Source organism: Lichenostomus cassidix, chromosome 17 (genome assembly GCF_008360975.1).
Source record: "Lichenostomus cassidix isolate B80296 chromosome 17, HeHo_3.0, whole genome shotgun sequence".
Taxonomy (NCBI): Eukaryota; Metazoa; Chordata; class Aves; order Passeriformes; family Meliphagidae; genus Lichenostomus; species Lichenostomus cassidix.
The window spans coordinates 1,256,074-1,268,802 of NC_139497.1; the positions used below are offsets into that span (position 1 = coordinate 1,256,074).

Below are 12,729 nucleotides of genomic sequence, written 5' to 3' on the forward strand. Positions count from 1 at the left end.
ATCTGTTTGTGTGTTTGGGCACTTTGCTCACTTACTTGCGTGAAGATTGAAGAATTTTCAAAGCAAGGCTTTAAAAGGAGATCCCTTGCTTTCTGTTTCTGATTTGCTGTGTTACTGTAGATGGGCTTGTGTGTTTGCAGTGTGATACACTGTATATGTGTCATGGTGAAATGTTAAGACCAAGCATCTGATTGTCTGGAGAACGTGAAGCTGGAAAGTTTAAAAAGGCCCAGGCTGTTGGATTTCCCATGTGGAAAGAGAACACCTTGATAAAGAGTTTGCACCTGCTGCCAACAGAGTCACCATCACTGAACTCATCGCCCAGCTAGCTCTGCTCTGAGGACTCTGGGCTGGGACTGCTCTGAGACACCAGTGGTGCTGCCAGTGCCACCAGCACAGCTCCCTGCAGCACTGAGCCCAGCTGTGACGTGGCCTGCAGGGCTGTGTCTGCGTTTGGACTCCGTGGGACAGCATCCCTGCATGCCAGGCCCTGGCACCAAACCCAGCGGGGCACCAAGGAGGATGCTGCCAGGGCACCACTCACTTTGCCATGCCTTGCACTTGAGTTTGAACTCTTGTCAGAGTGTTGTATGATTTGGGTTTTGTAATTAAAAAATAATCTTTGTAGAATGGAATGTGGCCTTCTCCAAAGTATTCCTTTGAAAAACGGATGGCTTTGAAGAGATCTGTTTTAAATACGTTGTCGTATAAATAATTTCAATCATGATATTCTGTTGTTTTATGAGCATCTCTAATTAAATTTAAGATAACTTCTCAGGGAATACTATCGTATTATTTATTCTGACAGCCAAAGGAATAAGGACATTGCGTCAGTCTTGAATGCTTGCTGTCTGAAGTGTTTCACACTTGTTTTCTTGATGAGAGAGGTTCCAGGGCTGTGTTAATTGCCTCTTTCAAATTCTGGATAAATATTTCTGTTTTTCAGGGAGCATACCTTAACGTAAGTAAAAAGTAATTTGAGGGATTTGTAATGTGGTATCACTGAAAACTGTCTATGGAGATAAATCAGCACAGTGTCTGGAGCTGGCAAAACTGGTTGTCTGAATTTAACCAAAATGGTGTGCATTGGGTAAACATTTGCTGGTGACAAACTCAAGTGGCAAATTGCAGCTGGAAAGATACTGCACCAGGTAACAGCCTAAAGTTCAGTCTAGCACCAGGGCTTCTCTTAAGAAGTGATTTATATATATATGTGTGTGTATGTGTATGTACACACACAAATTTTGGTTTCATGTGTTTTGTGTGTGTTTTATGTACAGTTTTTTTCTTTCTGGAGGAGGGTTAAGGGAGAGCCTTGAAAAGTCCTTCCCTGCTCTTATCAGCACAGCAGCCTCAGCTGCCCTCCTTGGATCCCCTGCCAGGGTTGCTATCATCTTCTGATCAAATATTAATGTGTGATTCTCTGCTTGCTCACTAATCCAAAGCCAATTAATATTATCTGTCAATTATTTACAGATCCTGAGGTGCGGAGGCAATTCCCAGAGGGCTACAGTGACCAGGTTTGGAATGCGTAATTAATTTTTTACATGACAAAATTTATTTCAGGGTTGTTCAACATATTATTGCTGCTCTTTTTACTGAAAGAGATAAATGCATTCTTAGAAAGAAAAAGAAGCTGTAATTAGAAGCAGAAGGATAAAAACATTTTTACATTTAAAGCAGAAAATGGAAGAATTTGGATCTCGTAAGATTAGTTTACAGTCTCATTTTTACAAGCAAATATGAGAGCGAGAAGGAAAATTGATTAATAAATTTCACTTTTTGCCTTTAGGTGCCAGAGCCACAGTTCATTTGGCAGAGCTCACTGCATTGTCTGAGGTTTATAGCTGTGTTTAACTGGGCACCTGGCACTACAGCACATTTTTTAAATTCTTGCCTGATCATGCAGTCTCTATTCTGCCTCAAAAAGATGGTATAAAACCCCAAATGTGTGGGTAGAACACACAGGCATTTATCTTTTAGTTTAAACACCGATTGAATTAGGAATTTTTCACAGGATCTCTATCTGACTCAGGAATTACCAGCTCCATATTGTCTTGTCCTTCCCTGTCCCATGGGGAGTGGATTGGACTGGGGATAGTTCTGGGGTGTCAGTAGGGAGCACTGGAGTTCCAGTGCTCCTGCCAGGCTGAGTGCTGGGCTGGCACTGCCCTGGACTGCTGCCCCTCCAGTGCTGGGAAGAGCTGAGGCTGTGGCACGCTGGGGCTGTTTAATAGAACAATAAATGAGTCTCTGATATTGGGTGATACCAGGTTAGGGTCAGCACAGCTATTTTAGCTCAGATCCTTTCCCTCTAATTATGTTTTCATACAACAGGAAATTTTGTGGCATTTAGACTAAAGCATTTAACAAATTGTTAGCTGTGACGGCTCACCAGGGCCAAGACAAGTGGTTTCATTTTTGGCTGTAATCACTCTGTGCAGTGGGACCTTGACCAGGCCTTCTGGGTGGTTCTGTAGTAATAATATTTTTTCCAAAACACCTATTGAAGTACCTGACTGCTTTTCACTGTAGTTCATTGTTAGGACTTGCTGTACACATGGAGCTAGCATGGAACTAAACCTTTTGGAGGACTGCATCCTTATTGGCATGATGGGTCTGTAATTTGTTAATAAACAGCTCTGTGAGTTTGGATTGCCAGAAGGACTAACTACTCTTCAGCAAGTGTTGTGTGTCAGGGTGAGTGAACAGATGGTCCTTCAGAACCTGGATGGTCAGACTGTCCATGATCAAGGTGTTACAGGAGAGTCTAGTAATACAACTGACTTTATAAAATTCCTAACAGTCCCCTTTCTTCTGCTGGAAATGGTTAGACTTCTATAATATTGCTATGAATATGCAAGACTGAATGAAACTCAGAGGAGCCACAGGCTCATAAAAATTTGTGAGATGTTCACCCAGTTGTAGTCAGAATTTCCAATCGCTGATGTCAGACCCCCCAAAATACAGTGCTGGGTTTGTGTGGTTGTGGGGTGGGTGGGGTTTTACCTTGTCAGATATTTAGCAAATACAAACTTACAGGGAAAGCAAAAGAAACAAGACTGAAATTCTCAGACTTGAGAAGATTTCAAAGATGTTTTTCCCGTTGATGCACAGAAGGAATATTTTTTGATCCTGGTAGCTGGACGTTCTTAAAGAGGAGAACACATCCAGAGCTGACAGATTTAGATTTCAAAAATCACTTACTTGTGAAGATTCAAGTAAGCCAGAGAGGAAGAGCTACATCCATGTTTGTCCTGATTGATTTAGAGCTCTGGGAAGTACATAGGCTGCAAATCAGTCAAGTTAGGTTTATTTCTTAAAACTTATGGTTTATTATTCTTTGGAAGAAAAAAAAGTGTAGAAGTGCCAAGTCACTGCAGATGAAGATCCGTGGTAAGAAACCCTTGATTTTTCTGTGTGTATTCTGTATGCAAAGGAGAGAGATGATCTGCATGTTAGTGCAGGCAAAAATTGTTTCTAGCAATCAAACATTTATGATTTAATCCAGAAGGAATATTTGAGTTAAATCAACACAAGGTAAAGCACTTATTAGTAAGAGAAAAAAAAAAAGGAAAAACACCTCAAGTTTTTTTTATTCATCTAAACTCTCAGTGCTTGTTTTTACATACACTGTATTTCCCATGTACCAGCACATCTGATCAGAGACCCTCGCTGCTGCTAGATGTTTTATTCTGTGTGTTCTTTGTACCTTACAGTAAAAGAATCTGTCACAAATTATTGTGCCTCACTGCTTTAGAAACTGAGAAAAAAGGGAGGTTAGATTGACATCTGTGACTGAATAATGATGACCAGCCTTTTGGCTCCCCTTGAGCCACAAAGCCAGCATTGCCTTTAGAGAGGAAAAAGGAGTAAGAAGAAAGGGGAGGGATAAAAGAGAGTTACAAATCTGTGGTCCCGGAGATGTATTACTGTTGGGCCAGTTGTCTGCGTGGTATGATAATCCATTTTGATCTTCTGTCTTAATTGTCTGCTAAAGACAAATGGGCAGTAAAAGTTCATCAGTTTCATCTTTTGCTTCTCATTTAGAGACAGAATAAATGATCCATGGCTACAGAAGAAACCTTTCTTTCTGACACGGAAGTAATGCAGACCCAACACGTTTTATTAAAATATTTCTCCCTCATTATTTCAGTCCTCTCAGCTCTGATAGATCTTACTGTTTCATGAAAAATGTAATCTGAAATGTAAATAAGGGGTTTGATACAAAGTCAGGAAGTAATGAGCAGGCCAGCCACATTGCAGGAATTTTGATTGTAATTACTGACAAAGTGAATTCTGCATGTCCTGATTTTTTTCCCTCAAGTTGTCTTTGACATGTTCAGACCACAATGACATCTACGGTTTAAATCTGTTAAATAACTGTATAAGGGAATATTTTATAGAAAATGTCATAGACAAGGTAACTGAGGAGCCTTACCAAGGGGAGAAAATGCTAATGATTGCTCCAGGCCACTTGAAATGGGTAAAATGGGGCTTTTTTGAATGGCAGGAGGGGCGCTGGAGTAGTCTTGAGATACATTTTTAAATATGAGAGTGTTTTAACTTCTTGGGCTGTTTTATAATAGCTTTTAGGAACAAAATGGGTATGTATGTGTTTGTGGTTTTACCTAGCATGAAATCAGTAATTGTTGGTATTATAAGCAACAGTTTTCCAGTGTTGGATTTTTAGCATGACCTCAGAATTTAAACCAGATGAGAACTCGTAGTTTTTCTTTATAAAATGCAGTCATTGTAGATAGAAGTATCCTTTTAAAAACCAGAAAAATCCTTCTGTATCGCTGTATTTTCTGGTTTGGGTTCCTAATAAAATGTTATTAGTGAAGTTCTTGTTTTGTAGGTGGAATCTGGTGCTGTTGGGATATTTTAGACACCAAGCCATGCCTAGGTCACCATGTGAATTTTGGCTGTCCACTGTTTGGAAGATTAATCCCAAGATTATCAGGTCTCCTGGGCTGATTTAAATACAAGGAAGTTTGCAGCAAAGATACAAACTTCTATCAGAAACAATACAGCAAATAGTTGTTGTATAAATACGTAGAAATGGAAAATAGTAAAAGAATCAATGGAAGGTGTTGGAGGAGTTACACGATCTAGTAAAATGCAGTATATTTTGAATTATTTTTTCCTTTGAGTAGTGCATCATTTGGTTCCTGACTGGTTTAATCTTTATAGTTCATCTGGAAAGGAAAGAAAAACTGCTGTGGTGATGGCTGCCGTTTGTGAGCTGCTCTCAGTGCTATGATGGCTTGTCTGTAATTTGATGAACTATTGTATGTTCAGTTAATTACTCCAGGAATGACTGAGGTATGCGTGCTTGCAAGCTGGTACTTATGCAGATTGCTACTTCTATTCTGCTGGTAATTTTTCTTTCCACTGGCATTGAAACAGAGTTTATAACGAAACCAACAATCTTTATACATTTATAGATAAACTATAAAACTTTTATGGCAGTCTTTATATAGAAACTAATGGTCTTTCTTGTACAAAGTCTATGAGCATTGTGCAAATATTGCACACAGGGAAAAATAAAAAGCACTTTCTTTGTGTCATTGAGAGTTGTATGATTGGAGAGTAGTTACACAGTGCTGGCCACTAATGGAGCATAAACCCCCTGTCTTGGAAAGTCTGTGCACTAAGGGGACTCAGTTGCTTGAAGAGGGATAATTATAATCCAATTGGATATTTCTGAATCGCACATAATATCCTGAGAATAAACTTTTTACCTTACAGGTTTACCTTACAAAGTATGATAAAACGTGCCTTAAGAGTAATTTAAAATAATAGCTGTCCTTCAGAGCAAATGAAGAAGTTGGGTGGGAAAGGCTGAGCAATTAGTAATTTAGAGAATTTAGAAAAGTGGTTCTGGTGTTGTGAAAGCCACTTTGTATTAAGTCAAGGCAGTGTATATAGTAAATATACAAACTATTTGATACTCTCAGTCTATACAGAACTCTCACCTTGCATTTGAACAGGGAGGCTTTTAAAGTGAAATCCAAATAAAGCAGGGCAGGTGTGACCATGGCACTGTGCAGGGAGCACTGTCAGCCAGGTGGGTAAAACCTGGGGGGAGGCAGTGAGGGCACCTTTGGGGGAGCGGTGGCTTGGGAAGGTGTCCCTGGCGCAGGTGAGGAGCTCCCTGTGTCCCTCAGGTGCTCGTGGGACAGCAGCTTTTCACTGGAGTTTCTGCAGGTGCTGTAGTCATGAGGACAGAGGTGGTGGACAGAACCAAACCATGGACTTTGACTGTAGAACTGAGTGCTTCCTGAATTCAGACTGTTTTTCTAGAGAGTACCTGAGATAGTGTTGGACTCTGGAGTCTCTCTGTGAAAACCATGTCGAAAGCCAGTGTCCAGAAGTCAAAAGAATTCTGAACAGAAATAGAGAAATAATTGGGTTCAACTGTGAGGAAGTGTGTTCAAGCCACTTTCTAAACAATTTCAGTTCTCTTTCATGTAAAATTTGAATTGATATTGGAAGTTTGCTCAGCACGATATGATTTTACCTCAGATGATTCAGCGAGTGCAAATATTACTGGCTACAATCGCATGGCCTCTGTTATACAAGAGGTCAGACTAGATGATCATAATGGTCCCTTCTGGTCTTAAAAATCTGTGAATATATGAATAATTTAAAACCTGTCCTGCCAACCCTTATTCGTTGAGGTGGTCATATTAAAATCCTTTGGGACTCCTCGTGTGAGTAGAGGTTGTGGGATCAGGCCTAGAGTGAGTAATCATTATCACTTATGTTTAAATTTATTGATAAAGGTATAAAAGATTCACTGCAAGTAAAGCTGGGTTTCTTTAAAATGGGAGATGCTTCAGCAGTATTATTCTACTTGGCTTTCTTGAGCGAGTCAGTAGCCAAATAGTTTTGGAGGTTGTCTTGTACACCAGGCTCCTGAACCATTTAGTTTTATACTGAATTACGGTGCTATCAATCAATTCACAAACTATTTCAAGATTATTGTTTAGAGACTTGTAATATGTATGAAGCACCTTTGTTTAGTTTAAAAAGAATATAAAGTCACATTCAAGGTCCTGCCAGTGGGGGAATGGGCATGTTGAAGTACAGCCAGCTCATCTCCCTGCATGTAAAGCTCTTCCTTGCTTTGACTGCTGTTGGTGGTTGACAGGAATGTTGGGAAGGACTAGTGAATATTTTTATAGCTCTCAGGTAGACCACCATTCTCTCTAGCATATTCTTGTATTTGGAAATCTGAAAGTTGTGGAAAAGCTGTATAAATTTGAAAAGCTGTATCCTCTTATAACCTTCAGTTGTCTGAGGTTATCACTGACTCCATCTCATCTCTGCAAAATATACTGTTAGAAAAGTTCTTCTTGCCCTGGGGGCAGGAGTGTCCTCATCATACTCATAATTTTTATCTTGGTTCTTTAGGGAATTCTCAAACAGGTGTGATGGGAGTACAAGCTTGAAAAAAGGGCCTTGGGAAGTTTCAAAGTTGGTCAGCTGTTGCCCCCTTTGGGATGGTTGTTTAGTTTTGTTACATTTCCTTGCTGCAAAAGGCCGATATTACCTGGGTGAGGGAGGTGTTACATAACTTCATTAGGGGCAGCTTGGAACATGTTCCTCAGCAGTGAGGAGCATCTTGGGCACAGCAATTGGACACCTGTGAGGAGGTGAATCCAGGGATTGTACCAACTTCTGGGGTTTGATAACACTGTGAGAAGTGCATCCTCAGCAGCCATATTTAATTTTTAGGTAACAGCTCTCAAAGTGGTGTTCTGGTTTCTCCTAAGTCCACTGGTGCTGATGGAACTGGTTTGCTCAGTACTTGTCAGGAATTAGGGATTTGCTCAGTTCTTGGTTTGGATTCCCAGTCTGTAGCTTATTCCTGCGAGGGCTATCACTGATGGAAGATTCATGTTTTGGAATGACAAAGGGAATTCAGGATTCTCTTTGGTAACCAGTGCAGGAAGAAATTGAAGTCTAATGTTAATCTCTCACAGTTTTTAATGCTTTGAATTTCTAGGAAAGATCTTTGCAGTAAAATGACTTAATTTTGCAGTGAGAGATGGTAGAATTTCTCTAATATGGAAATGGCAGTAAAGTGATTCCAGAGGCCTCCTGTGTACAGAGGCAGAGATTGTTGACAAATCTTTACCTTGTCCTCTTAACCACAAAATTCTGCTCATGGCTTTAAAGTGTTCCAACATCGCAAGTTTCTGCACATCCTTTCTCTTGAGCAAGAGACAAGAGTTGATTTTTAATGATATTTACTATTTGTTGAACTAAGTTGGTTGTTTGTTTCTTTCTCTCTCTTTTTTTTTTTTCTGGTTGTTTATTTATAACATCCTAAGGATTAACTTTTCCTTTAATTTAGTTTCCCATCTGTTGTGCCTGGATGTGGCAGAAGTGTCTATGAAAATTTGCACCCAGCTAGAAGAGATTACAATCTTTAAAAAAGTAAAAACTGTTTGTGGGGTTTTTTTCCTACCTCATGAAAAATTAATGTCTTGTTGGGGCTGAACTACAGTGCAGATTTATAGAGGTGTAACAGTCACATGGGCAGGATTTGATTTTAAGTTTTAATTTCAGTTTGGAGCTCTAGCCCTTCCCTTTTAACATATTATATTTGTGTGAATGAATTCCTGTGGCTTGCATTATCTGATTATAGCAAAGATCAAATCTGGTTGTGTATATGACTGAAAATCTAATTGGAATAGTGCTGTCATAATGGTCTCCCGTGATCATAAAGTTTGTGTTTGATGAACAGAGCTCATTTTTAGGTACTGCAGCAGACACTGCTTTCGAGTATTTCCTTGCCTGCATTTTGGGAGGCTGCACAGTGGCTGGGGCAGTGCTGATTAGCAAAGCCTGATCCTGCCCAGTTATGTAAACAGGGCATTTCTTTCGTGCATGTCTTGTTAACTCTCCGGTGCAGACCTTTATTGGTGCTTCTTCAATAATTTGTTTAAACTGTGCAGTACAGATTCCTTATTTTAGCACTAAGACTTACAAAGGCTTCTTTTAGCAGCCTTTAATTTTGTACTTATGTATGTGACATAGCCTGTGGCTGTGATCTCTGCTGTGAATCTGCAGTTGTTTTGGGATGAAAGCAGAAGGCAGCTGGAAACTCAGTAGCTACATCTAGCTGTCTACCTAGAGAAGGCCTTGATTTCAAGTTTATCTAAACAAGCTCGACTAATCCCAACTATCTGGGGGGATCCACTGTCAAAACAAGCAGCATGGCCCTAAGGCAAACACAACCATACAGAAATGAAGGCTGGGACTTCCAATACTCTGATGACTGCATACTGGAGGCTTTTTTTTCCTGAAAAGAGAGTAAGAGAGGTACAATTTGCATAATGCCTTTTCATCAGGAACTTTTGGAAAGCTGACAGAGGTCCAGCTTATAGCGCTGTAGCCACAATACAGAGTCTATAGGAGAATCCTTGAATGACCTGACCATATTGAAAGAAAAAATGAAAGCATCGAAGTATAGCCAAGTGAGTGTGGAAAAGAGGGCTGGTGCATTGTCTAACATCTGCTCTACTTCTCGTTAGTTTTGTTCTTTGGTATTCTATGTGGACTTTGGAGAAACCTAAGACAGCCTAACATGAATCCTATAATCTTCCTTCTGAATATTTATGTAGTGTGCCAGCCTCTAAGCTGTCCTTTGCATCTTCCTACTTCCCCCTCATTTTCATGCTCTCAAATGAGGCCAACATTTCAAAAGCTAAATAAATGTTTGTGAATGTTTATAAAAGATTTGCATAAATTTGTCCTTGTTTGACAAAGATCACTTTTTTCTTATGCCAGTTCTGAAATATTTTAAAGGTTTCAGTGCTTGTCTTGACAACAAAGTCCTGCCTCAGAGAACAATGATTGCTGATTAAGTGGGTATGTGCTTGGAGCTGAATAGAGCGATGGAGACGACGGCTGAAAGGGCCACTCATCTTAAGCCAGAATTATAATATTTAACAAATGCTAACCGAAGGATAGATTTAAAACCTTGGTTGTGGTGAAGTGTACCTGTGCAAGTGACTTACAGGCTGAGCAGGATGTGATTATCTTTTCACAGCTAATAGTCCTCACCTAATTTCTGCTAAATCTGCAAGTGAAAATACTCCTCGTTTTTAGTCACTGAATGTTTAAAATACATTTAATTGAATCAGTGTTCCAGCTTTCTGATATTGACACTTCTTGCCTTTACCAATTGATCACTGTTTATGCACGTAATTGGACCTGATTTTTTTTATGCCTCTTAGGATAATTTTTCAATTCTTTGTGATTTAAGACTGGAACAATTATTTAACAGTACAACCGTAGCTGTAGAATTTTTTTTTTATATTGTATTAGCTAAAATCCATTTCTCTTAGACTAAAACTAAATCTCTGCTTTTACTGAAGGGGTTTTAAAGACATTTGTTGAGGAAATCTCTTTGAAAAACTGCTTAAATATTTAGTCCAGCATTACTTTCAGATTTTTTTCGACTGGAGAAAAGTAATAGTCGTTCCCGTTCTTTTGTTCTATGAGTTGAGAGGTTGAAGTTGTCATTAAGGCAAAAACTAGAGCTACTTCTCTGACACAGTTTTTATCACATCTGCTAGGCCTGTGTCCCAGGAGGAGCTGAGCAGAGCCCGGAATTCAGCATAGGCCCATTATCTCCTGTTTTTGCGTGTGTTGTAAAAGGAGTGAGACCTCAGGGAGGCTTGGAGCCTCCTCCCGTGTAATGTCCAAATCAGATTTGAAGGACTGGTGGCAGGAAAGCTTTGGCCTTGGGGTGTGAATTCTAAGAAACAGAGTCACAATTAGGTTTAAAAAATTCAAGGATTTTGAGCTTTATCTTGAAATATGTTTTTAGTAATGCAAGGAGAAAAGTTGCCCATCTGTGCACATATTTTGTACGTTTAAAATATTTAAATGCTAGCAGGCCTCAATATGCTTAGGAAATGTTATTTATCTCCTGCACTTCCTGTTTCCAGGATTGTGGATATGTGTGTTGGGGTTCTTTTTTTTTTTGTTTGTTTGTTTGTTTTTTTAAAACAGCATTTTTCTGAGAACAATCAGTTACCTTCCATAAAATCATGTTATTTTGCATAGCCGTGTTCCCCTGCTGACCCTCAGACAGGGAGAGGTGACTTTGGTAGAAAAACCCTCCTGTAATTCAAGCTTTAGAATTGCTCACAAGGAGCTGATGGATTTCTAGAGCAAGAATCAAATGGATAATCTAGTGCAATGACGTTGTACTGGAATAGCAGTAGAATTAGAATAGTAGAGATAAAACTAAATTCAGACAATTTAAAATAATTCTATTAAGCAAATTATATCCTGATCTTTTTGGGCTTCCAATTTCATCCAGATTTTCCTCAGGTTTCCTAATACAGGTCCTCAACCTGTTGGTTAGTGTGGTGTGTTGTTTCCCTGCTCTGACTCACGTTCATATTTAAGTATCATGCCTTAATCACTCATCATTTTTCACAGATCTCTCTGTATTTTAATTTATTTTCTGTCCAACTTCTCCCTACACTTCTTGTTCCCCTTTGCCCCTCTGTTGTCTTGTGCATCTTTCTAAGAGCAGATCCTTTGCAGCAGCCCCTTCTCTAGCCCAGCCATTTCCACATCATTTATCAGAGCAGTTTTATTTAATTGCAGTTGCACGTGGGATATTCGTTAGTGATGTTCATTTGTGCAGGAGAAGTGAAGCAACCCACTGTATTTAAGAGAATCTGAAGTTGTTCTGTTGATTTGGAGCTGGGAGCATACGGTGAAGAGTTTAAAAATAAAAAGACTTCAGCTACAGCTTGCATATTAAATTCACAAGTGAATGTGCACATTTTTTCAGCATTGTTGAGCTTTCTTCACTATTTTGTTGCAACAGAGAGATGGTTTGGGACATGAGCCTGCTGTGCTTTGTGTGTATTTCCCAGCCTGGCTTTCCAAGTCTGCCCTGTGTGTGCAGGAAAGCCTTGCAGAGCTGCCTCACCTTCAGGGGTGGCTGTGACACAAAGGGGCTGAGCGTCGTATTCCTACCTCATTTATTTTGAAAACTTTGCTACCGAAACCAAACTTAATCAATGAGCTCTGTGTTGTCTCCGATAAGTTATGTACTGCCTTTATTGATTGGGAAGGATTTTAGAAAAGCCGTGTGGGGTTTATAATGTCAGCAGTGTTTTGATTATGAAAAGAGTTGGAACCTTGGGACAGGGAGGCAGGTGGTGGCTGTCCTGCAGCCCCCGGTGCCACGGCTGCGCGGTGTCCCTCGGGACACGGTTCATGCCCTGCACTTTAGCTCTGGTGACTGCCTGCTGGAGATGCACTTTCTGCTCATTAAAATGTTAAAAATCAAACTGCATGTAAAAAGATTTGCGAAAATATAAACTTGGGGATTGATCCAGAAAACTGGCGTGTGATCCCCTGGAGACCCCGGCTGCAGCTCCTGGGTAATTTACATTGATCAGCTGCCTGTCCTGGATTGTTGGGGGGGTTCTGGGCTTTTTGGGGGCTTTTGCTTTAGAGGCATTCATTTAGGTTTTTCTTTATGAAAATAGGCATGAGGGAGTAAAAGAAGAAAACAGGCTATTGATACTTCCTCTATGCTGCATGTTGGGTAAAAAAAAAATCCAATTATAAGATGTTGACATGGAGTGATTCTAGGTTTTGTTTTGTTATGGTTTTTGTCTGAAATATGAAGAAACGAAGATTTTTCTAGGTTATAAGTAATAACCCACCTAAAGAGGT

The 12,729-nt window shown here is 39.8% G+C and overlaps 1 protein-coding gene across 5 annotated transcripts in view; it reads left to right on the forward strand.

Annotated features, from left to right (window-relative positions):
• DENND1A (DENN domain containing 1A) overlaps positions 1–12,729 on the forward strand; it is a 142,839-nt gene that overhangs the window by 25,897 nt on the left and 104,213 nt on the right. For all 5 annotated transcript variants that reach the window (XM_085076713.1, XM_085076715.1, XM_085076712.1 and 2 more), the window contains exon 3: positions 1,477–1,520. In XM_085076713.1, the coding sequence (XP_084932839.1) occupies positions 1,477–1,520 (44 nt within the window). The remainder of the gene's footprint in view (positions 1–1,476; positions 1,521–12,729) is intronic.